The 24,823-nt window shown below is 48.3% G+C and overlaps 1 protein-coding gene across 1 annotated transcript in view; it reads right to left on the bottom strand.

The window, feature by feature from the left end:
• Nucleotides 1-6,329: 6,329 nt before the first annotated feature.
• The window catches only part of LOC144608056 (tyrosine-protein kinase STYK1), a 54,948-nt gene continuing 36,454 nt past the window's right edge, over nucleotides 6,330-24,823 (bottom strand). The window contains exons 8-10 of the mRNA XM_078425304.1: nucleotides 20,265-20,305; nucleotides 18,989-19,085; nucleotides 6,330-7,180 (exon numbers count right to left, since the gene is read on the bottom strand). Coding sequence (XP_078281430.1) covers nucleotides 7,009-7,180; nucleotides 18,989-19,085; nucleotides 20,265-20,305 — 310 coding nt within the window. The 3' untranslated portion in view covers nucleotides 6,330-7,008. The remainder of the gene's footprint in view (nucleotides 7,181-18,988; nucleotides 19,086-20,264; nucleotides 20,306-24,823) is intronic.

The raw sequence follows: 24,823 nt of genomic DNA, 5'->3' as shown, positions 1-24,823 counted from the left end.
CTCCCACTGACATGAGGCTCACTGGCCTATAATTCCCTGGATTCTCTCTGAATCCCTTCTTAAATATAGAACAACATTAGTTACTTTCCATCCCTCTGGGACATCTCCTGTAACTGGAGAAGATGCAAAGGTCTTTGTCAAAGCTCCGCAATCTCCTCCCTTGCCTCTCAATAAATCCCATCGGGTCCTGGTGTTTTGTTCACCTTAATGGTCTTGAGAGCCCCAACACTACCTCCTTCTTATTCTCAAACTCCCCTTGCGTATTCATATTCTCCACACTTATCTCACTCTTCCATGTCCTCATTACAATATGGGAGGAAATCAGAGCACCTGGAGGAAACCCACGCGGTCGGTCACTGGCAGAATGTACAATCTCCATACAGACTGCACCCGTAGTCAGGATCGAACCCAGGTTCCTGGCACTGTATGGCAGCAACTCTACAACTGCACCACTATGCCATGCAACCCGTGCTTTCACCTTGCTTATTTCTATGCTCTACATATATCACCTCAGAGGAAGAACCTTCCAGTAGGTCCTCTCTGAGTGCCCCTGTGACAGTCTCCCTGATTAGTAGCGCAGCCCTTCATCTCTTTTGCCTCCCTCCAGATCTTGTCTGAGACATCAGATACCCAGAACATTGAGCTACCAGTCATCCCTCTCACAACCACGTATCCATAATGGCCTCAACATTATAGTTCCAAGCATCAATCCATCTGCTTCCTCCACAATACTTCTTGCATTGAAATTAACACACTTCAGCCCATCAGTGTCATCATATCCCTTCACCTCTCCTGCCCATGTTTCCTTCGGGATTTACTGGCCCGAACCTCCACCTTCCTATTACACCCTCCAATTTCTGACCTACTACTCTGATTCCCACTCTCTTGCCTCTCTAGTTTAAACCTTCGCAAGTAGCACAAGGAAACTCCCTGCAAAAATTTCGGTTCCCTCTCCAGTTCAGATGCAACCCGTCCCTCTCATGCAGGTCACTTCTGCGCCAGAAGAGATTCCAACGGTCTTAAAAATCTGAATCCTTGCCCCAGCTCCTGAGCCACACATTCATCTGTCCCATTTTCTATTCCTATTCTCACCGGCACACAACACCAAGTGCAAATTGGAAATTACTACACTCAGGGTACGGCTTTTTTAATCTTCTGCCTAACTCTATATTCATTTAGCAGGACCTCATCTCTTTTCTTACGTTCTCACCCCTATTGTGAGCTCTTCTGGCTGTTCACCCTCCCCCTTGAGAATATTCTGCAGCTGCTCAGACATCCTGGACCCAGGAGGGGGGGGGGGGGGGGGAGTAAACCTCAAGTCTTGCTGTGCCCCTAACTTACAAGTCTACTATCATTATCCCTCTGCCAGACTTCACCCTTCCCTGTTGTGCCTCAGAGCCAGGTCCGATGCCACAGAGCCGACTGCTGCCGTTATCAAGGACAATGGCCACAGTGGGACTCCAGTACTCTGTGCCTACTCCCTTATCCTGGTGGTTACCAAGTGCTTTCAGCCCCCACCCGAGACATATCCACCTCACTGCAACTCCTACCTATGACCTTCTCAGATTTCAGGGATGATCCAGATGTTGTCTACACGCTGCTCCAGTTCCCCAACACTGCTCTGAAAGAAGCTATAGCCTGACACACCTCACACAAGTGTAATCCTCAAGGACACTGGAATTCTCCCTGACTTCCCACTTCCTGCAGGAGGAGTATACAACTATCATCTTTACTGCATTGGACCAAGATAAGCCCTTGAAAGAAAAAAAAAAAGGCCATACCTTATTCCACCATCACTCTACACTGAAGCCTAGCACTCCACAGCACTTAGCCTCCACACAGCCAGGCCAACAGACCACTCCACTTGTATCCACCATCCTTTTATACACCCATAGAAACATAGAAACATAGAAAATAGGTGCAGGAGTAGGCCATTCGGCCCTTCGAGCCTGCACCGCCATTCAATATGATCATGGCTGATCATTCAGCTCAGTAGCCTGTACCTGCCTTCTCTCCATACCCCCTGATCCCTTTAGCAAAAAGGGCCACATCTAACTCCCTCTTAAATATAGCCAATGAACTGGCCTCAACTACCTTCTGTGGCAGAGAATTCCACAGACTCACCACTCTCTGTGTGAAGAAATGTTTTCTCATCTCGGTCCTAAAAGACTTCCCCCTTATCCTTAAGCTGTGACCCCTGGTTCTGGACTCCCCCAACATCGGGAACAATCTTCCCGCATCTAGCCTCTCTAACCCCTTAAGAATTTTATATGTTTCTATAAGATCCCCCCTCAGTCTTCTAAATTCCAGCGAGTACAAGCCCAGTCTATCCAGTCTTTCCTCATATGTAAGTCCCGCCATCCCAGGGATCAATCTGGTGAACCTTCTCTGTACTCCCTCTAAGGCAAGAACGTCTTTCCTCAGGTTAGGAGACCAAAACTGCACACAATACTCCAGGTGCGGTCTCACCAAGACCCTGTACACCTGCAGCAGAACCTCCCTGCTCCTAAACTCAAATCCTCTTGCTATGAATGCCAACATATCATTCGCTTTCTTCACTGCCTGCTGCACCTGCATGCTTGCTTTCAATGACTGGTGCACCATGACACCCAGGTCACGTTGCATCTCCCCTTCTCCCAATCGGTCACCATTCAGGTAATACTCTGCTTTCCTGTTCTTGCCGCCAAAGTGGATAACCTCACATTTATCCACATTATATTGCATCTGCCATGCATTTGCCCACTCGCCTAATCTATCCAAGTCACTCTGCAGCCTCCTAGCATCCTCCTCGCAGCTAACACTGCCACCCAGCTTCGTGTCATCCGCAAACTTAGAGATGTTGCATTCAATTCCCTCGTCCAAATCATTAATATACACTGTAAATAACTGGGGTCCCAGCACTGAGCCTTGCGGTACCCCACTAGTCACTGCCTGCCATTCCGAAAAGGACCCGTTTATTCCTACTCTTTGCTTCCTGTCCGCCAACCAATTTTCTATCCACCTCAACACTGAACCCTCAATACCATGTGCTTTAAGTTTGTACACCAATCTCCTATTTGGGACCTTGTCGAAGGCCTTCTGAAAGTCCAGATATAACACATCGACTGGTTCTCCCTTATCCACTCTACTAGTTACATCCTCGAAAAATTCTATAAGATTCGTCAGATATGATTTGCCTTTGGTAAATCCATGCTGACTTTGTCCGATGATTTTACCACTTTCCAAATGTAATGCTATCACATCTTTAATAACTGACTCTAGCATTTTCCCCACTACCGATGTTAGGCTAACTGGTCTATAATTCCGTTTTCTCTCTCGCTCCCTTTTTAAAAAGTGGGGTTACATTAGCTACCCTCCAGTCCTCAGGAACTACTCCAGAATCTAAAGAGTTTTGAAAAATTATCACTAATGCATCCACTATTTCTGAGGCTACTTCCTTAAGCACTCTGGGATGCAGCCTATCTGGCCCTGGGGATTTATCTGCCTTTAATCCATTTAATTTACCTAACACCACTTCCCGACTAACCTGGATTTCCCTCAGTTCCTCCATCTCTTTAGACCCCCAGTCCCCCGCTATTTCCGGCAGACGGTTTATGTCTTCCTTAGTGAAGACAGAACCAAAGTATTTGTTCAATTGGTCTGCCATCTCCTTGTTCCCTATGATCAATTCACCTGTTTCCGACTGCAAGGGACCTACATTTGCCTTAATTAATCTTTTTCTCTTGACATATCTATAAAAGCTTTTGCAGTCTGTTTTTATGTTCCTTGCCAGTTTTCCCTCATAATCTATTTTCCCTTTCCTAATTAAGCCCTTTGTCCTCCTCTGCTGGACTCTGAATTTCTCCCAGTCCTCTGGTATGCTACTTTTTCTGGCTAATCTGTATGCTTCATCTTTTGTTTTAATACTATTCTTGATTTCTCTTGTTAGCCACGGATGCACTACCTTTCCTGGTTTGTTCTTTTGCCAAACTGGGATGAACACTTGTTGTAGTTCATCCATGCGACCTTTAAATGCCTTCCATTGCATGTCCACCGTCAACCCTTTCAGCATCAATCGTCAGTCTATCTTGGACAATTCACGCCTCATACCCTCAAAGTTACCTTTCTTTAAGTTCAGAACACTTGTTTCTGTATCGACTTTGTCACTCTCCATCCTAATGAAGAACTCTACCATATTATGATCACTCTTGCCCAAGGGGCCTCGCACAACACGACTGCTAACTAACCCTTCCTCATTACTCAATACCCAGTCTAGAATGGCCTGTTCTCTCATTGGTTCCTCGACATGTTGGTTTAGAAAACCATCTCTCAAACATTCCAAGAAATCCTCTTCCTCAGCACCACTGCCAGTTTGGTTCACCCAATCTATATGTAGATTGAAGTCACCCATTATAACTGTTGCGCCTTTAGTGCATGCATTTCTAATTTCCTGCTTGATGCCATCCCCAACCTCCCTACTGCTGTTAGGTGGCCTGTACACAACTCCCACTAGCGTTTTCTGCCCCTTAGTGTTTCGTAGCTCTACCCATATCGATTCCACTTCCTCCAAGCTAATGTCCTTCCTTTCCACTGCTTTAATCTCCTCTCTAACCAGTAACGCTACCCCACCTCCTTTTCCTTTCTGTCTATCCCGCCTGAATATAGAATATCCCTGGATGTTGAGCTCCCAGCCTTGGTCACCCTGGAGCCATGTCTCCGTAATCCCAACTATATCATAATCATTAATAACTATCTCCACATTTAATTCATCCACCTTATTACGTATACTCCTTGCATTGAGACACAAAGCCTTCAGGCTTGTTTTTACAACTCTCTTACCCCTTGTACAATTATGTTGAAAAGTGGCCCTTTTTGATTTTTGCCCTGGATTTGTCTGCCTGCCACTTTTACTTTTCACCTTGCTACCTGTTGCTTCTACCCTCATTTTACACCCCTCTGTCTCTCTGCTCCAGCTCCCATCCCCCTGCCACATTAGTTTAAATCCTCCCCGACAGCACTAGCAAACACTCCCCCTAGGGCATTGGTTCCATTCCAGCTCAGGTGCAGACCGTCCTGTTTGTACTGGTCCCACCTCTCCCAGAACTGGTTCCAATGTCCTAAAAATGTGAATCCCTCCCCCTTGCACCATTTTTCAAGCCACGTATTCATATGAAATATCCTCCTATTCCTACTCTGACTAGCACGTGGCACTGGTAGTAATCCAGAGATTATTACCTTTGAGGTCCTACTAAGAAACAGTCACTCAAGGATGCTAACTGCTGTCAGCTTGTTAACCGTGGGGCCTCAGTAATTGGCTGGCCTTTTTGAAAGTCCCAATCTTCTGCAATGACTTTCAGCTTGTCCAACCAAAACTCAACCCACCTGTTTAACTGTTCAATTTATCTTCTAAACATTTATGAAAATGCTGGAAGTACCCAGTGGGCCAGGCACTGGTAGTGCAAAGAGAAAACAGGGTGAATCATCCATGCATTCATTTCCTCCCACCTAGACTACTGCAACTCCCTATACACTGGGATCAGCCAAGCATCCCTGTCCCGCCTGCATTTGGTCCAAAACGCCGCAGCAAGATTCCTGACGGGTACCCGTAAAAGGGACCACATCACCCCGATTCTGGCCTCTCTCCACTGGCTCCCAGTACAGTACAGAATCAACTTCAAGCTCCTCCTATTCGCATACAAAGCCCTAAACGGGCTTACCCCCCCCCCATATCAAAAATCTTCTAACCCACCACTCTATCTCCAGGTCCCTCAGGTCGGCCGACATGAGGCTACTGACTATCCTGCGGTCTAGGGTTAAGCTCAGGGGTGACCGCGCTTTTGCGGTTGCAGCACCTAGACTGTGGAACAGCATCCCTCTCCCCATCAGAACTGCCCCCTCCATCGACTCCTTTAAGTCCAGGCTCAAAACCTATTTCTACTCCCTAGCGTTTGAGGCCCTCTGAGGGGGCGCTGTGAACTGTTTATGTATGTGTTGTTATGTTTGTGTGCCATTGTATGTTCTTTTTTGGTACCTGCACTGATGTACAGCACTTTGGTCAACGTGGGTTGTTTTTAAATGTGCTATACAAATAAAATTGACTTGACTTGAATGTTTCAGCTCATTGACCCTCCTCGAAACTGGGAAACTCCCACAATACTATTATGTGAAGAGTCTCATGATTTTGATGATGCGACAATAATGAAAGAGCAATAGATTTTCAAAGTAAAACGTTAATTGGATTGGAGGGAAACTTCCAAGGAAAGCTATTCCAAGGGGCCTGGTGATCTATCAAAGTTAGAAACCAGCTGTAACTTTAACCAGATTTTAAATTTATTTTCAAGTTTTGCAAATGTCTTCCTGTACACCACAATCTCAACTCACCCAAGATAATTACTCCGACATTTAGAGATTCACGGTGACCTGTAGAATTCCTCTGATATTTGTTAGTAGCAGCCTGGTTTACAAGTGCAGGGGGTGAAGCCAAAACGAAACTGATGTTACGTATTGGAACTTCACAGCAGACAGGTTAGTCAATTGTGTATAACAGTATGTTACCATTTCTTCTCCTTTAGCTAAGAAACCTCCTCACCCACTAATCATGACCCAAGTACACTCAAGCTGATATTCTGAAGTTTACAGCACGCTACTCCCCGATTACAACAGTCCATGTCGGCCTCCAGCAGATTCGTTTTTCCTCAATCGTCAAACATCAGAGTGCCAGTGTTGGTTGGACCAGTGTTAGATTCGAGCCATCACTGAATTTCAGCAACACCAGTGAGAGATCCTGGGTTACCACAGCACAAGAGAGCTCTCCAAGTCCTCAGTCACAACAGAATGTTGGGTTAATCCACTGCATAATCCAATCCATTCACAGTTTGGCTAACTAGAGCACAAACTCCCAGTCTGTATAGCAGGCTGCATTCTGCGACTGAGATTAATACTCATTGTGACCGGTAATGAGCATTTGCCTCTCAACACTTGGAGTTATAAAATGGTCCCAGCCAAGCTGCTTTTGCATAGTAGCTCTTGTTAGAAAACGCCAGCAGCTTGCTTGTATTGGTTAAGGTCCAGATCATCAGCTGCCTTTAGCAATTCAACCTTGTCAGCAGTATTCATCCAGGAATTGAGTTTATTGATCAACTCTGACCAGCTTGGCCGATCATATGCCTTCCATTGCCAGCAGTGTTTCATCAGATCATATCTGGAATGGAAATGGCAAAGTTACAACGTGTGACTTTACAGGTTACTAGATCACGGTTCAAATCAATATGACTTTATGGCAGAGGGCCTGGGTGACGAGATCAGAAAATATGTGGGAGAGATAATATTGGGGCCACCTATTGTATATTGTTGCTTTGAACAGAAGTTATGATAATAATGAAGATTGACACAAAAAGCTGGAGTAACTCAGCGGGACAGGCAGCATTACTGGAGAGAAGGAATGGGTGACGTTTCAGGTCGAGACCTTTCTTCAGACAGGTTAGGGATAATGGAAATGAGAGATATAGACGGTGATGTGGAGGGATAAAGAATAATGAATGATATGCACAAAAGTAACGGTGATAAAGGAAATCAGCCATTGTTAGCTGTTTGTAGGGTGAAAATGAGAAGCTAAATGAGATGATAATAATGAATCTGAATAAAGGTTAAATCGGTCATCTAGTTCCTTTTGAGAACAAATTTCATTACACCCTCAGCATTTGTGCAGGACCGTCTCAGCCAATGATTACTGCTTAGCAACTGTTGAAGTCAACATTTTGTAGTTCAGACTTGGTGGGCCGAAGGGCCTGTTTCCGTGTTGTATGTCCAAACTAAACTAAACTAAATATAATACAGCTCAAAAGCTTTCCATCCAGCCCATCGCTTCTGGTAAGGGTCCCCGACTTCCAAAAACACATGCATATTTTAATTTAAACACATTTTTTCTTTTCAAACCAGATCAAATTCCCTTCTAAACTATGTAATAATCTCTGCCTCAATGGTCACCGGGCAAGGCATTCAATTTTCAAAACACTTCTTATAAACACCTCATGCCTTTTGATAACTAGATTCTCATTCATCGCAGATTCTATTACCAATGGAAACAACCATTTAAGCTGTACAAAAATATCAGCTTGAAAAGCTACATCAAGAAAAATAATATATATCTACTAACATCTATTCGTAATCATACAGGATATTTATGGGAAATGGAAGCTGACGGGTTTGAGAAACGTCCCATAACCCAAGTCAGAGTAAGTCAGAAACACAGTTAGCAAAGACACAAAAGTTGCACTGGTAGGTTAATTAGCCAAAGATTAGTACACATCTTAGGTAGAACTAGTTCATTTGGGGCTGATAAGCTGGTGCAGCTGGTAGAGCTGCCGCCTCACAGAACAGAGAGCCAGATTCGACCCCGTCCTCGGGTGCTCCATGTGGCAAGGTGGCGCAGCGGTAGAGTTGCTGCCTTACAGCAAATACAGCGCCGGAGACTCAGGTTCGATCCTGACTACGGGTGCTGTACTGTACGGAGTTTGTACGTTCTCCCCATGACCTGCGTGGGTTTTCGCCGAGATCTTTGATTTCCTCCCACACTCCAAAGACGTACAGGTTTGTAGGTTAATTGGCTGGGCAAATGTAAAAATTGTCCCTAGTGTGTATGGGATAGTGTTAGTGTGCGGGGATCGTTGGGCCGCGCGGATCCGGTGGGTCGAAGGGCCTGTTTCTGCGCTGTATCTGTAAATCTAAAAAAAAATCTAAATGTGCTCTGTGATCACTGTTTACACGCTCTGTGTATCCTCCCACATCCCAAAGATGTGTCGATTTGTAGGATAATTGGCCTCTGTAAATTGCCCCTACTGTGTAGGGATTGGATGTGAAAGTGGAATAACATAAAACAAGCATGAACAGGCGATCAATGGTCGGCGTGGACTCAGTGGGCCAAATAGCCTGTTTCCTTGCTGCATCTCTAAACTAAGTACAGGAGCAAAGAAGTTCTTGTGCAGTTGTATAGGGTCCTGGTGATACCACATCTGGAGAATTGTGTGCAGTTTTGGTCTCCTAAATTGAGGAAGGACGTCCTTGCTATTGAGGCAGTGCAGCGTAGGTTCACGAGGTTAATCCCTGGGATGGAGGGACTGTCATATGAGGAAAGACTAGGGTTGTATTCACTGGAGTATAGAAGGATGAGAGGGGGTCTTATAGAGACATATAAAATTATAAAAGGACTGGATAAGCTAGATGCAGGGAAAATGTTCAGAAGTTGGGGGAGTCCAGAACCAGGGGCCACAGTCTAAGAAGAAAGGGGAGGCCATTTAAAACTGTGAGAAGAAACTTTTTCACCCAGACTGTTGTGAATTTGTGGAATTCTCTGCCACAGAAGGTAGTGGAGGCCAATTCACTGGATGAATTTAAAAGAGAGTTAGATAGAGCTCTAACAGTTAGTGGAATGAAGGGATATGGGGAGAAGGCAGGCATTGGTTACTGATTGTAGATGATCAGCCATGATCACAATGAATGGCGGTGCTGGCTCGAAGGGCCAAATGGCCTCCTCCTGCACCTATTTTCTGTTTCTAAAAGTGTAGATGGGCTATTGCATGCTAGCCAATCGTAGTGTTTGTTAGTAGTAGTCCCGCCCATTATGTGCTGTATATATTAAGAACTTGCCTGCGTCAGTCAGCAGCTTCCGAGCTGGAATGTACTGCACCTCCTGTGATGTAAGTGTTGCATAATCACTTCATTACATGGTGTCAGTCGATTCGAACCTACTCCTCTGTGTTTATCGGGTTTTATTTTCTTTGTTTAGTTGCTCCTGTTTTTCTCTATTTATGGCTAATTCGTGCCGTCGCCCGGACCCTCTGGTTTTTGATTTAGACATTGCTGAACGATGGCGCATTTTCGAGCGTGACTATACTCATTATGCTCGCATCGTTCATCGCAATGACCCTCTTGATGTGCGTGCATCTGTTTTACTCAACCTTGCGGGTCCTGAGGCTATGAACCGAGCTGACAACTTTGTTTTTGCTCCTGCTGTTGTGGGTGATGGTGACCAGGTTATCACTCCTGCCGAGACTATAGATGACCCTGCGGTTCTATTAAACAAATTCAGGGAACTGTGTCAGATGCCTTCGAACCATATAATTGAAAGAACAAAGTTCTATGCTCGTTTCCAGCGGGCTGATGAACCGGTTGAACAGTTCATTAGTGACCTCCGCCACATGGCTGCGCGCTGTCGATTTGGTGCGTTGCGGGACAAACTTGTTTGAGATAAGTTGGTATGGGGCATGCTTGATGACAAACTGAGAGCTGTGCTGCTTCGCAACACTGAGTTGACCCTAGACCAGGCTATCCACTCCTGCCGTATTTTGGAGATTACTGCTTCCCATGCTGTTCCTGTCCATTTCAACCCACGCCAGCAGCATAGCATTAACCTTGCAGACTTCTCCCGCAGACCCTCTAACGCGCCTGATGCTCGCTGTTTAAATTGCAACTATGTTCATACGAAGGGTCGTCAGTTCTGTGCTGCTTCCGGAAAGACTTGCAATTTCTGTAAAAAGTTGAACCATTTCGCTAGGTGTTGTCGTTCTCGTGTGACTGCTAATGTTCCCAAGACCAGTTTGCACCTGCTTCAACAGGAATTCGCTGATGACGATTCACAGGGGTCGTCCCCCGCGCTTTGCTCAGTCAGTGCAGATAGCAGTTTAGTTATTCATTCCCTCTTCCCTCCATCTAACAAGCTACTTGACCCTGCAGTAACTGTGTTTGTAAATAGCAGGCCTCTACTCGCCAAGGTAGACACGGGTGCGAAGGTCAACGTTATGTCAGTAACTGCGTTCGACAATATTCGCGCTGCTGAGTGTATTGATAAAGCCTCCTCAAGGCTTCGGGCTTATGGGGGAAGAGATCCTGCACCCACTTGGAAAGGTTCTTCTAAAGTGCACTGTTGGTGAGCAGACCCGCACCCTGCTGTTTTACATTGTTGCATCAAATTCAGAGATGTTGCTCGGTATCAACGCATGCCGCGATCTAGGCCTGGTGTTTTTCGGCCACGCGGTCCACAAACTATGCCTCGCTGATGAGCCTACTCAACAGCTACTGTCGCATTACAAAGACCTCTTTGATGATGAACTGGGCACGCTGCCTGCCACATATCGCATCACTGTGGATCCTGCCGTCACTCCTGTGGTCCGAGCGCCACATCGGGTTCCACATGCCATGCGTGACAGAATATACAATGAACTCAAACGCATGGTCTCAATAGGTGTTATTGCCGAAGTAGCTGACCCGTCTGATTGGGTTTCCACAATGGTTGTCGCAACTAAGAAAAATAAACAGGAGATCCGCATCTGCATCAATCCCAGAGATCTTAATACTGCTATCAAGCGCCCTCACTACCCTATGCGAACCACAGAAGATGTAGCTGCACAGATTGGTAACGCAGCAGTGTTTTCGGTCCTGGATGCCAAAAGCTCTTTTTGGCAGATTCCACTCGACCCTGACTCCTCCAACCTCACTACTTTCGCCACACCTTTTGGCCGTTTCAAGTTTCTGAGGATGCCTTTCGGCATCATCTCCGCCAGCGAAGTTTTCCAACGTACCATGGAACAGTTGTTTGCGGAGTACCCGTGCGCCATCATCGTTGATGATATTCTTATCTACGGTCGCGACCTGGCTGAACACGATGTTAATCTGAAGCGTGTACTCGACCGCGCCAGGGACATTAATCTCAAACTGAATCCACTAAAGTGCAAGTTTCGCCTTCCTGAGGTCACTTACGTCGGACATGTTTTCACCAGCAGCGGTCTCCGACCAGATCCACTGAAAACTGCAGCCATCAATGAGCTGCCCGTTCCTACCGACGTTGTAGGTTTACAACGATTCCTCGGCATGGTTAATTACTTGGGGAAATTTATCCCCAACCTTAGCGAATTATCTGCCCCCTGCGTGAACTGACACACAAAGACACGACGTGGTCCTGGTATCAGCAGCACCAAAGGGCTTTTGACACCCTCAAGCTACAGCTAGCTAGCGCCCCAACCCTTTCCTATTTTGATCTGGCACTACCGGTTACCATCACCTGCGATGCGTCCCAGTACGGGTTAGGCGCTGCGTGCCTGCAGACCACGACTGGTGGCGGCTTCCAGCCCGTCTCGTATGCATCCCGTACTCTGACTGATACCGAGCAGCGTTATGCGCAGATCGAAAAGGAGCTGCTCGCAGTGGTTTTCGTCTGCACCAAATTCAAGGACTTTATCTTTGGCAAGACCTTTACCGTCGAGACTGACCACCAGCCGCTGGTCACTATCTTAAACAAGTCGATTCACGCTGCCCCTGCACGGTTGCAACGGATGATAATGCAGCTGCAGTGGTTTGATTTCCAGATCGTCTACAAGAAGGGTAAAGACATGCACATAGCAGATACGCTATCCAGAGCCCCGCGCAGAATCAATGAACAGCACCTCTCCGAACAGGATGAGTTCTCGGTCATGAAGGTCTCGTTTGTGCCGACTGATCGTTTACGCCGCCTAGCCGAACACACGGCTGCTGATGAGACTTTACAATTGTTGTCCACAGTCATACGGGCCGGCTGGCCCCACAAGCAATCAAATACCTCGTTTGAGATACGCCCCTATTTCCTGGTTTGCGACGAACTAGTGCTCCAGGACGGAATCATAGTCAAGGGCCATAAAGCGGTGGTCCCAGCCGCACTCCGGGACGAATACTACAACGACGTCCACAGGTGTCACCCCGGCACTGAGGCAACCCTTCAACGGGCGCAAAGCATGTTTTACTGGCCCGGGCTGACTAAATACATACGTGAACGAACCGAAACGTGCGCTGTCTGCAACAGCCTGGCACCACATCAACAGAAGCAGCCCCTACTGCCCCAACCGGTCCCGTCTCTTCCATGGTCCTCGTTGGCTACCGACATCTTCGAGTGGCGCGGGAAACACTACCTGGTTTTGGTTGACTCTTACTCGGGATGGTTCGAGATAGACATTCTGCGGACCATTTCCTCGGAGGCTGTGATTGAGAAGCTGCAACAGCACCTCTCCACACATGGATCCCTGCACGTCTTCAGTCTGACAACGGTAGGCAGTTCACCAGCCAAGCATTTAAGAACTTTGCTAACTGATGGGACTTCCAACACATTACAAGCAGCCCCGAATTCCCGCAGTCCAATGGGCTCGCTGAACGCGCCGTCCGGAGTGCGAAACAGCTCATGGAACGAGCTTACCTTGCCAAATCTGACGTATACCTGGACTTACTCAATATACGAAACATTGCTCGAGATCCTGTCCTAGGTTCGCCAGCCCAGCGTCTGATGTCTCGCCAAACCCGTGCTCCCCTGCCCGTCTCCCAGCAGCTGCTCCAGCCGCATGTTTGGTCTCCGCCCGTGGTGCAGCGGCAGCTACAGCGTCACCGGGACGCACAGAAGCGGGTTTTTTGACAGGTCCAGTAGGCCGCTCACGCCTCTTGCACGTGGGCAAGTGGTTCGTCTGCAAACCGACAAGGGCCATGCACGGCTGGGACACATTTACGGGCCTTCCACGGAGCCATGTTCATACCTGGTCAAAGTGGATGGGGCCATCTACAGACGCAACCGTCAACACATCCTTCCGGTGAAGGAACCGCGTCCTGCGTCTCCGAGTCGCGACGCCCCGCATCTCGTGTTTGTTCCCACCGTTGATTCACCACCAACCGTTGTTCCTGCCGCGGGTTCCCCGCGTCGGTCGGTGCCTGACGCTCCCGTGTTGTCTCCCAGTAGTCCTGTCAAGTCGCCTGTTGCGTCCCCACTCTCCTCCCCTTGTTCTCCCACGAAAGGAGGTGAGGCGGTCTCGTACCGCACGAGGACCGGACGGGTTTGTAGGCCACCCGTTAGATATGGCGATTTTGTGTACCGTTGATTTTGTGTAACTTTGCTAGTATATTCTTTACATTTGTTGTTCAGTGTTTAAGCTACCGTTGTTTCTTTATTTCTACAAGAAGAGATGTAGATGAACTATTGCATGCTAGCCAATCGTAGTGTTTGTTAGTAGTGATGTAGATGGGCTATTGCATGCTAGCCAATCGTAGTGTTTGTTAGTAGTAGTCCCGCCCATTATAGACAATAGACAATAGGTGCAGGAGTAGGCCATTCAGCCCTTCGAGCCAGCACCGCCATTCAATGCGATCATGGCTGATCACTCTCAATCAGTACCCCATTCCTGCCTTCTCCCCATACCCCCTCACTCCGCTATCCTTAAGAGCTCTATCCAGCTCTCTCTTGAAAGCATCCAACGAACTGGCCTCCACTGCCTTCTGAGGCAGAGAATTCCACACCTTCACCACTCTCTGACTGAAAAAGTTCTTCCTCATCTCCGTTCTAAATGGCCTACCCCTTATTCTTAAACTGTGGCCCCTTGTTCTGGACTCCCCCAACATTGGGAACATGTTTCCTGCCTCTAATGTGTCCAATCCCCTAATTATCTTATATGTTTCAATAAGATCCCCCCTCATCCTTCTAAATTCCAGTGTATACAAGCCCAATCGCTCCAGCCTTTCAACATACGACAGTCCCGCCATTCCGGGAATTAACCTAGTGAACCTATGCTGCACGACCTCCATAGCAAGAATATCCTTCCTCAAATTTGGAGACCAAAACTGCACACAGTACTCCAAGTGCGGTCTCACCAGGGCCCGGTACAACTGTAGAAGGACCTCTTTGCTCCTATACTCAACTCCTCTTGTTACGAAGGCCAACATTCCATTGGCTTTCTTCACTGCCTGCTGTACCTGCATGCTTCCTTTCATTGACTGATGCACTAGGACACCCAGATCTCATTGAACTCCCCCTCCTCCTAACTTGACACCATTCAGATAATAATCTGCCTTTCTATTCTTACTTCCAAAGTGAATAACCTCACACTTATCTACATTAAACTGCATCTGCCATGTATCCGCCCACTCACGCAACCTGTACAAGTCACCCTGCAGCCTTATTGCATCTTCCTCACAATTCACACTACCCCCCAGCTTAGTATCATCTGCAAATTTGCTAATGGTACTTTTAATCCCTACGTCTAAGTCATTAATGTATATCGTAAATAGCTGGGGTCCCAGCACCGAACCTTGCGGTACCCCACTGGTCACTGCCTGCCATTCCGAAAGGGACCCATTTATCCCCACTCTTTGCTTTCTGTCTGTCAACCAATTTTCTATCCATGTCAGTACCCTACCCCCAATACCATGTGCCCTAATTTTGCCCACTAATCTCCCATGTGGGACCTTGTCGAAGGCTTTCTGAAAGTCGAGGTACACCACATCCACTGACTCTCCCCTGTCAATTTTCCTAGTTACATCCTCAAAAAATTCCAGTAGATTTGTCAAGCATGATTTCCCCTTCGTAAATCCATGCTGACTCGGAATTATCCCGTTACTGCTATCCAAATGCTCAGCAATTTCCTCTTTTATAATTGACTCCAGCATCTTCCCCACCACTGATGTCAGACTAACTGGTCTATAACTGGTTGTTGTGGCGGCACCCGGGGGCTAGGCCACTCCCTTGGTCACTCCACTCGGCACTCAGTGGACGGGAGGGATTAGGTCACTTCCTGGGTCAGTCCCCTTGGGTCAGGTGGTCTGGGACTATAAAGGGTTTGGGTGTGTCGACTCACGTTATTCTTGAGTGCGGTGTTTGATACCACAGGTAATAAAGTTATTAATTACTCACCTGGCGTCTGGCCTGATTACCGCGGTGACCGCACCCACTACACTGGTGACCCCGACTTTCCCTCGCAAGTCGCGATGGACCAGAACCTGCAACTACCCGACTCTTCCAGTCAACCACAACCACAACCGCTTTTGGACCTTCCCGCGGACCCTGCCGCCCGCGCCGCTATCCACGCCGTGTCGGTGTGGCTGCCTCCATTGTGGACCGAGGACCCCGACTTCTGGTTTGACCAGGCCGAGGCACAGTTCGCCCTGCGGGGAATAACTGCCGACGCCACTAAATACTTTCACGTGGTCAGCGCCCTCGACCCGGCCACCGCGCGCCTGGTCCGACCCTTCCTCCGCAACCCCCCCGGCAACCGATAAATACGTGGCCCTTAAAGCCTTCCTCCGTCAGCAGTTCGGCCTCTGCGAGGCTGAGCGGGCAACCCGGAACCTCCGAATGCCGCCCCTGGGTGACCGCCGCCCGTCGGTACTACTGGCCGACATGCAGGCACTGCTAGGCGACTACGAGCCCGGGTTCCTTTTTAAGCATGTTTACCTGATGCTGCTGCCGTCCGACCTCCGCCAGCAGCTCCTCGATGCCCTGTTCCCCAACATGCAGGCGTTGGGCAGGCGCGCCGATGAGCTCTTGATGGCCCGTCACCTGGCCCTCGACGCGTTGGAAGTCCATCCAACGGCCGACGACTACCCGCAGGTAGGAGCCTCGATCGCCCGCATTACTACCGCTCCCCGACAGCCTTCCCGACGGTATCCGGCTTCTGCAGCTCACCCAGCCGGCGGCGCGTCTTTTTCGCACGGCCCGCCTGCAGTTCCCCCACCCGCCAGCGGAGATCGCTGGTGGTCGGACCCAGGGGTCGCGCGCAGCCTGCCGGCAGTCCCTCCATACGCCACCGGAAGTCGCTGGTGGTCAGATCGGCCCGCACAGCCGCCCGTTTTCACGGAACCCAGCAGAGGGGGCTGGTGCTATTTCCATCGGCGGTGGGGCCCTTCGGCCCGTCAATGCCGGCAGCCCTGTTCGTTCCCGGGAAACGCAGAGGCCGGCCGTCGTGTTGGACATGGGGGGTCGTCCTGAGACGGTCTCTTTTGGGCTGAAGCCGGCGCACGTGGACGTTAGCCAGCCGGTTCTACTGGCGCAGCCTCGCCCTCGGGGTCGTCCCGCGTCCCGGCCCTCACCCCCGGAGTTCCCGCGGGTGCCTTCCCCTGGCGGGGTGGTTCCGGTTCCTGCGCCCGCCGTGGCGCGCATGCGGGCTGGCCGTTTCGTCCGTCCCCCTGTCCGTTTCGTGCCTTCGGTTCTTGGGGGGGATTAGGTCACTTCCTGGGTCAGTTCCCTTGGGTCAGGTGGTCTGGGACTATAAAAGGTTTTGGTGTGTCGACTCACGAGTTCTTGAGTGCGGTGTTTGTGTGCCTTAGGAAATAAAGTATATCTACTACTCACCTGGCGTCTGGCCTGATTTCCGCGGTGACCGCACCCACTACAGCGGTATATATACGTGGCAGGCATGAATGTAGATGGGTTAGTTAGTAAGTTTAGCTCACGGTGTTTGATAACTATGCCAAACAGAGTCCTCAGCACACACCATTCAAAATAAACAATTTGTTGAGAGATTAAAATAGGGAATGAACAAAACGGATGGAATTCTGCAATTATTATTTTTTTAATTTGCATCAATCAAAGCTGTTTGAGTGCAGTGACCCCCTAACATCAGCAATTTACTTTCTCCCTATGACCTTGCAGGTTTCCTCTCAGTGCGCTGGTTTCCTACTCAACACTCGGCTGTAACTTTTGCATTGCCCCACTCTGTCACTTCCAGGAGTTTTAAATGGAGGGGGAACAAGCTAATTTCCTGCAATCTCTTCACTCAAACTACAGGATTAATTAGGCATCTCTCTCCAGTAACCGGATGAGAACCATCTCCTTTTGAGCTCCAAGATTATGGGGCACGTAGAAACAGAAGTGCATACTCCAAATTCCATAAGGTCGGAGATACTACTGTTTTGGAAAATACGACTGCTTATCCACCATCAGTCCCACCATTATTTGGAGAATCTCCCACAACATGTGTCTCCTCTCATCACTCGTCCTGGCAACCTGCCCAGGGTCAGAATGGCTTCATGGCTGAAATTTGTAATCCGTTTGTAAGGGCTAACATTACGAATGCAGCAATGTGGGTTTTATTGCAGGAGTGTAAAAGCTCCAGCTCGGATTATTCCTGGGGCATCCTGTTGTCAGCATGGAAGCGCAGTTTATGGCTGATCATATCCTCTGATATCAGCAACCGGCCTCAAATCTTTGAAGTGTTAAGAAGAACATCTTGCCATATGGACTGCCCTTTGTTCCCAAGAAAGAAGAGGTCACGATGGACACGACAGACACGGAGGTCCCGAAAGACACATAAAGATTTATAGGACGTTGTAAACTTGCCATATAAGGCAGTGATGGGAAAATACTGGCACATGGATTTAGGGTATAAAAGGTGTGTAAATGTAAGCTTTCGGAGAGAGAGACTACACTAGCTTCCTGAGTGTTTTTGAACACTCCGGTATCTAGGCTCTCTCCCACCTGGGTGTGTAGAATAAAGAGGTTAAACGATTTTGGTTGTCTGACTATTCTGTTAATAGGTCACGAACTACAACACGTTCTGCCACCTTCCATATGACTGCTAAAGAGGCTAAATGATCACTGGTGATCAGTTTATCACCCTGAGACATAACCACCTCGCTGCACAACTCCAAGGCTGATACCTTCCTAATGGATTGCATTTGCTGATCTAGTGGAAAACAAACCAGCAGCTAAATACCAACAGTCTGAAGAAGGTCTCGACCCGAAACACTGTCTCTACATTTCCCCCACAGATGCTGCCTGATCCCCCGAGTTCTTCCAGCACTCAAGAATTTTGCTCTAGATTCCAGCATCTGCACTCTCATGTGTCTCCACTTAACTATAGCCAGTACTCATTTGGTTTAGAACTTAACCAGGGCTGATCTAATCAATATACAGATAGTGATTCGATTAGATATTAAATTATTCTGGTGTGGAATTCAGAACAGAACATAATCTTAACAGAAGTGCTAGCCATTCTGGTATCAAATCAAGACGCACATTCTTTGTTGCATAAAGGCATCTCTTCTCCAAAGTGGAATGCTGGGTCGCACTGAAATTTTTGATTGAGACGGACAGATTTCTTTGAGAATGAAAGGTATTAGTGAGAAGTCATACTGGCTCAAACAACTAAGCAGTCTATTCCATACTATTCACTGTTTATTGTAAAGGCACTTCAAAGATCTCAATTCATTTGGTGAATGGAAAAGTACTTACAGTGCATTGCTGCTATTAGATGGTTTGGACATTCTATAATTTCTTTGCAGTTTTGGCAAAATCTCCAGAGGCCGAAGTTCTGGATATGGAGGAGAACCTGCAAAAGTGATCGGAGAATCAAGTAGTTATTACTTAGACAGAAGCACAACAGTGTGTGAACTATCAATCTCTCAGCACCATTCCCCAAGTCAAACATGCACTTCGAATCAACAACTTTTTGCTTTAAAAAAAGCAGTAGAAACACTACAACCATCATAATCTTACACCTTTCCGATTAAGGTTAGTTAAGTGGAGACACATGAGAGTTAGGAAAAGGGGACGTACAATGCGATCTGGGTGTCCTAGTGCATCAGTCACTGAAAGGAAGCATGCAGGTACAGCAGGCAATGAAGAAAGCCAATGGAATGTTGGCCTTCATAACAAGAGGAGTTGAGTATAGGAGCAAAGAGGTCCTTCTGCAGTTGTACAGGGCCCTAGTGAGACCGCACCTGGAGTACTGTGTGGAGTTTTGGTCTCCAAATTTGAGGAAGGATATTCTTGCTATTGAGGATGTGCAGTGTAGGTTTACTAGGTTAATTCCCAGAATAGCGGGACTGTCATATGTTGAAAGACTGGAGCGACTAGGCTTGTATACACTGGAATTTAGGATGAGAGCGGATCTTATCGAAACATATAAGATTATTAAGGGGTTGGACACGTTAGAGGCAGGAAACATGTTCCCAATGTTGGGGGAGTCCAGAACCAGGGGCCACAGTTTAAGAATAAGGGGTAGGCCATTTAGAACGGAGATGAGGAAAAACTTTTTCAGTCAGAGTTGTAAATCTGTGGAATTCTCTGCCTCAGAAAGCAGTGGAGGCCAATTCTCTGAATGCATTCAAGAGAGAGCTAGATAGAGCTCTTAAGAATAGCGGAGTCAGGGGGTATGGGGAGAAGGCAGGAACGGAGTACTGATTGAGAATGATCAGCCATGATCACATTGAATGGTGGTGCTGGCTCGAAGGGCCGAATGGCCTACTCCTGCACCTGTTGTCTATTGTCTATCTTAACTCAGTAGATATTTAATCCAGAGGAATAATGGAGACTTAGGCACCATTTGCAGTTGCCACGTTTCCAAATACTCAAAGGATGTTAGATTGGATCCTTGAACTTGAATAATGATAAAGTGAAATTTACTGTCATTATGGTCCATTAGCAAAATCACTGAAAAAGGTGCTAAGTATTGAAAGGAGAATCATGAATGCATAATACCTGTAGTTAATTAGGCTGTGTAACATACCTAGAGTAATTATTTCATAGGCAAGAATCCCAAACGACCACCTGCAAATAAAAAAATGTAAGTGCAGTTGTTCATCATACAGAATCACACCCACTCTTTCTTATAATGGATATTTACCCTAATGTTCAATACAGCATTGATACTATAAGAAAATAACTGCAGATGCTGGTGCAAATCGAAGGTATTTATTCACAAAACGCTGGAGTAACTCAGCAGGTCGGGCAGCATCTCAGGAGAGAAGGAATGGGCGACGTTTCGGGTCGAGACCTTTCTTCAGACTGATGTCAGGGGGGCGGGACAAAGGAAGGATATAGGTGGAGACAGGAAGATAGAGGGAGGTCTGGGAAGGGGGAGGGAAAGAGAGGGACGACTGATGTCAGGGGGGCGTTTGTCACTGGGTTCCAAGGTAACATTTTAAAATGTACTCAAACAGCTACAGTTAATATATAAGTTTCGAAACTTAACGTCACCAATTTAATACTCTCTGATGCAAAACTGCTACATATTGGACTGAGCTCTCCCCCTCGGTGAATGGACATCAATGTACTCTACAAATGTTAGCAAGTCCGAAAGGAACAGCTGTTGACAATGCACAACAATGTCCCATTTGCATTCATAATCTTTACTGCAGGTTCCTGTTCGCACTGGGCACCTACAATACATCGCACGACACTTCAGGCCTGTGGTGTATTTACCGTTTTGAGTTTTGAGTTTTGTGTTTTGGCAGCTGAGCCTTGCCGTAGTTCCGGGTATAAAGCATTGTGGGATACCTGATTACACTCTCTGGTGGTGTTGAAGTAAAGCAGCCATATGTTGTATGCTAACCCGTCTCACTCGTCGATTCTTATCATAATACACCACAGTTAAAGTTGGCGACGAGGATAAAACAAGCAGAAAATGCCTATGATAGGTTCCATAGGGGAGTTCGCCCCGAAGAGAGTCTTGGTCGGCGTATGTGGAACGTTTAGAGCAGTTTTTTGAGGCTAACGACATTGCAGTGGAGAAGCAAGTGGCTACTCTGTTAAGTGTGATGGGAGCATCTACATATGGTCTGTTAAGGAACCTGCTGAAGCCAAAAGATAAGTCCTACGACGACATTGTGAACATTTTAAAGACTCATTTTGAACCCAAGCCGTTGCTTATTGCGGAGAGATTCCGCTTTAACCGATGCAACCAGCGGGCGGATGAGTCTGTGACCAGTTACGTGGCGGAGCTGAAACAGTGTGCAGTTAACTGCGAGTTTGGAGCGACGTTGAACAAGACGCTTCGGGACCGTTTTGTCAGTGGGATTTGTAACAAGGCAAGCCAGCGCCGGCTGTTGTCGGAGTCCAACCTGACTTTTGCACGGGCATTTGAAATCGCCCTCAGCATGGAGACTGCGGAGAGAGACACGCAGCAGCTGCGGGGACATGAGGTACGTCCGAACCAAGTGCATAAAGTGGATGCGCACACGGCTAAGCAAACGGGGAGGAACTGCCATAGATGTAACGGCAAAAATCACAGCCCACAGGTGTGTCGCTTTAAAGACGCAAAGTGTTACAACTGTGGTAAAACTGGGCATAATCAAAGGGCATGCAGAGGAAAAGTGGCGGCACCACCGACACAGAGCAGATATAAACGACAGACTGATAAAAACACAAAGTATGTGGAGGCAGAAGAAATAGTGTTGCCAATGTTTTCATTAGTAAATGGCAACAACTGTAAACAAGCATACCGGGCATGTTTTGTGGTTAATGGCAAAGAAGTCAAACTAGAAATTGACACCGGAGCTGCCGTGAACATTATCTCAGAGGAGCTGTTTCAGACCACCTTTTTAAAGCAACCACTAGGGCTTGCTGAAGTCACACTGAAGACATACACAGGGGAGGTTATTCCTGTGTTGGGACAGTTTGAAGCCACTGTCAAATATGAGAGTCAGAGTGAGCAGCTACCAATGATTGTGGTAAAGGGAGCAGGACCAGCTTTGTGTGGAAGGAACTGGTTAAAAAAGCTCACCTTAAACTGGAAAGAAATTAAACATGCCAGTGACAAGTCTCATCAGGAAGACATAAAGCATATTAAGGAGATGCCTCACCTGACATCAATACAGGATATTGTAGCGACCATAGAGAATGGCCCAGGTCGTCGAACCCTCGGATTGGCCAGCGAGGTCACGTGTGAACGCGACCATGGGGATTGGTCCAGGGAGCGACATCGCTGATTGGCCAGCGATGTCATGTGCGCTTTTGGCGCCCGAAATAGCAGTTCGGCGAAGTCTTCGAAGAAGACAGTAAGTTTTTGATGGTTGTCCTTTACCTTGTTGTTTAACTCTGTATTCGAATATTGCGGCTGCAATAAACTTCTTCTACAACCAACAAGTTTTCGGACTCGCCATATTGGTGACCCCGACGTGATCTGGACGATCACCGACTAAGCAAGAACCCGACGCCTCGTTGACGATGACCGCGCCGGGCACACCGGAGTTAAGCGCGGCAAGCGTTCACCTTCCGTTGTTTTGGACGCACGCACCGCAAGCTTGGTTTATCCACACCGAAGCTCAATTTCATATAAAGAAGATATCGGACGAATCCACGATGTACTACTACCTCGTCAGCGCTCTATCGCCGGACACAACCAAGCGCGTGATGCGGTTCATCGTGAATCCACCTGCGGAAAGCAAGTACGAGGCCATGAAGAAAGTATTACTGCGAATCTTCGGGTTTAATAAGCATGGTGGTGCGGCAAGACTTCTGCACCTACCGGATCTTGGAGACCAACTGCCTTCCGTCCTCATGTCCGAAATGATGATGCTAGCCGGTGAGCATACGGATTGCCCTATGTTCGAACAGGCATTCCGCGAGAGACTTCCTGAGGATGTCCGACTGCTGCTCACGGATTGTTCTTTTAAGGACCCCGAAGCATATGCAGCGAAAGCGGACGCGCTCATAGCGGCAAAAAACAAGGCAAGCGGTTCGATCAACAAGGTCTCGACATCAGTGACCACGCCACAGCGACGGCAAGATGGCGCCACGTCTCCCGCCAATTCTCCGAAAGCCCGCCAAAAAGATCCGCACAAGCGCGGCTGGTGCTATTATCACCTACGATGGGGTAGCGAATCCCGCAACTGCCGCTTGCCTTGTACCTTCGCGGGAAATGCCTCGGCCGATCGTACAGAGGGGCAGTTACGATTGGCCAGAACCGGCGCCTCTATGTCCATGATCGATTCACGGACACAGAATTTTTGGTGGACACGGGAGCCATTGTCAGTATAGTGCCGCCGACCGACCTCGAAACCAGATCGGGTAAGACAGGTCCCACCCTCATCGCGGTTAATGGCAGCCCAATTCGCACTTTCGGTATACGGAAGATGTCCCTTGTGTTAGGCCTCCGCATGTACGAATGGCCATTCATCATAGCCGACGTCAAACAAGCGATCCTGGGCGCAGATTTTCTCTGGGCTTTTTCTTTTTCACTGGTCCCTGATGTCCGCGGTAACGACCTCCGACCCTCCGCCGAAGATGAGCACGTCGCTCCGACAATCGCCTCCTCGCCCAGCCCTACTGTCCAGGCCGTCGTCGCGGCCCCCGACTCGTATGCTGAGATTCTGGCAGAGTTTCCAGAGCTGCTCATTCAACGTTTTGACACGCCTTCGGCCAAGCACGGCGTGGTCCATCACATCCGCACTGAAGGCCCTCCCGTTTTCGCTCGGGCCAGGAGACTACCGCCAGACAAACTGGTGGTGGCACGGGCGGAGTTCAGGAAGATGGAGGAAATGGGAATTGTCCGTCAGTCTGACAGCCCGTGGGCCTCGCCGTTACATATGGTCTCCAAGGCATCTGGGGGGTGGAGACCATGTGGCGATTATCGGCGTCTCAATGCTGTCACCACGGCTGATCGCTACCCCATACCGCACCTACAGGACTTTTCATCTGGGCTGGAAGGAGCGGTGGTGTTTTCCAAAATCGATTTGGTGCGAGGATACCACCAGATCCCGGTGCGACCGGAGGACATACAGAAAACTGCAACGATTACTCCGTTCGGGTTGTTTGAATGGTTGCGTATGCCTTTCGGTTTAAAGAACGCGGCACAGGCTTTCCAACGACTGATGGACCGCGTGGGCCGGGGTTTACCCTTTTTGTTTATTTATTTAGACGACATCCTGGTCGCCAGCCCCTCAGTGCAGGAACACCAGGCCCACTTGCGGACCGTGTTCCAGCGGCTCCAAGACCACGGGCTCATTATCCAACCCTCCAAATGTCAATTCGGCCTTCCTGCTCTTGATTTTCTAGGGCACAGAATTACCCCTGCCGGCGCCTCCCCTTTGCCCGAGAAGGTGGAGGCTATCCGGGCATTTCCCAGGCCCACCACAGTAAAAGGGCTACAGGAGTTCGTAGGCATGGTTAATTTCTACCATCGGTTCGTTCCGGCAGCTGCGCGAGTCATGCGCCCGCTTTTCCAATGCCTTGCAGGGAATCCGGTAGAGTTGATATGGTCCCCGACCGCAGAGTCGGCTTTTACAGCAGCTAAGGCAGCCTTGGCAGACGCCACCATGTTGGTCCATCCGAGCCCCTCCGCCCCCA

This window comes from Rhinoraja longicauda, chromosome 30 (assembly GCF_053455715.1).
Source record: "Rhinoraja longicauda isolate Sanriku21f chromosome 30, sRhiLon1.1, whole genome shotgun sequence".
NCBI lineage: Eukaryota > Metazoa > Chordata > Chondrichthyes > Rajiformes > Arhynchobatidae > Rhinoraja > Rhinoraja longicauda.
This window is presented reverse-complemented; position numbering and strand designations above follow the sequence as displayed.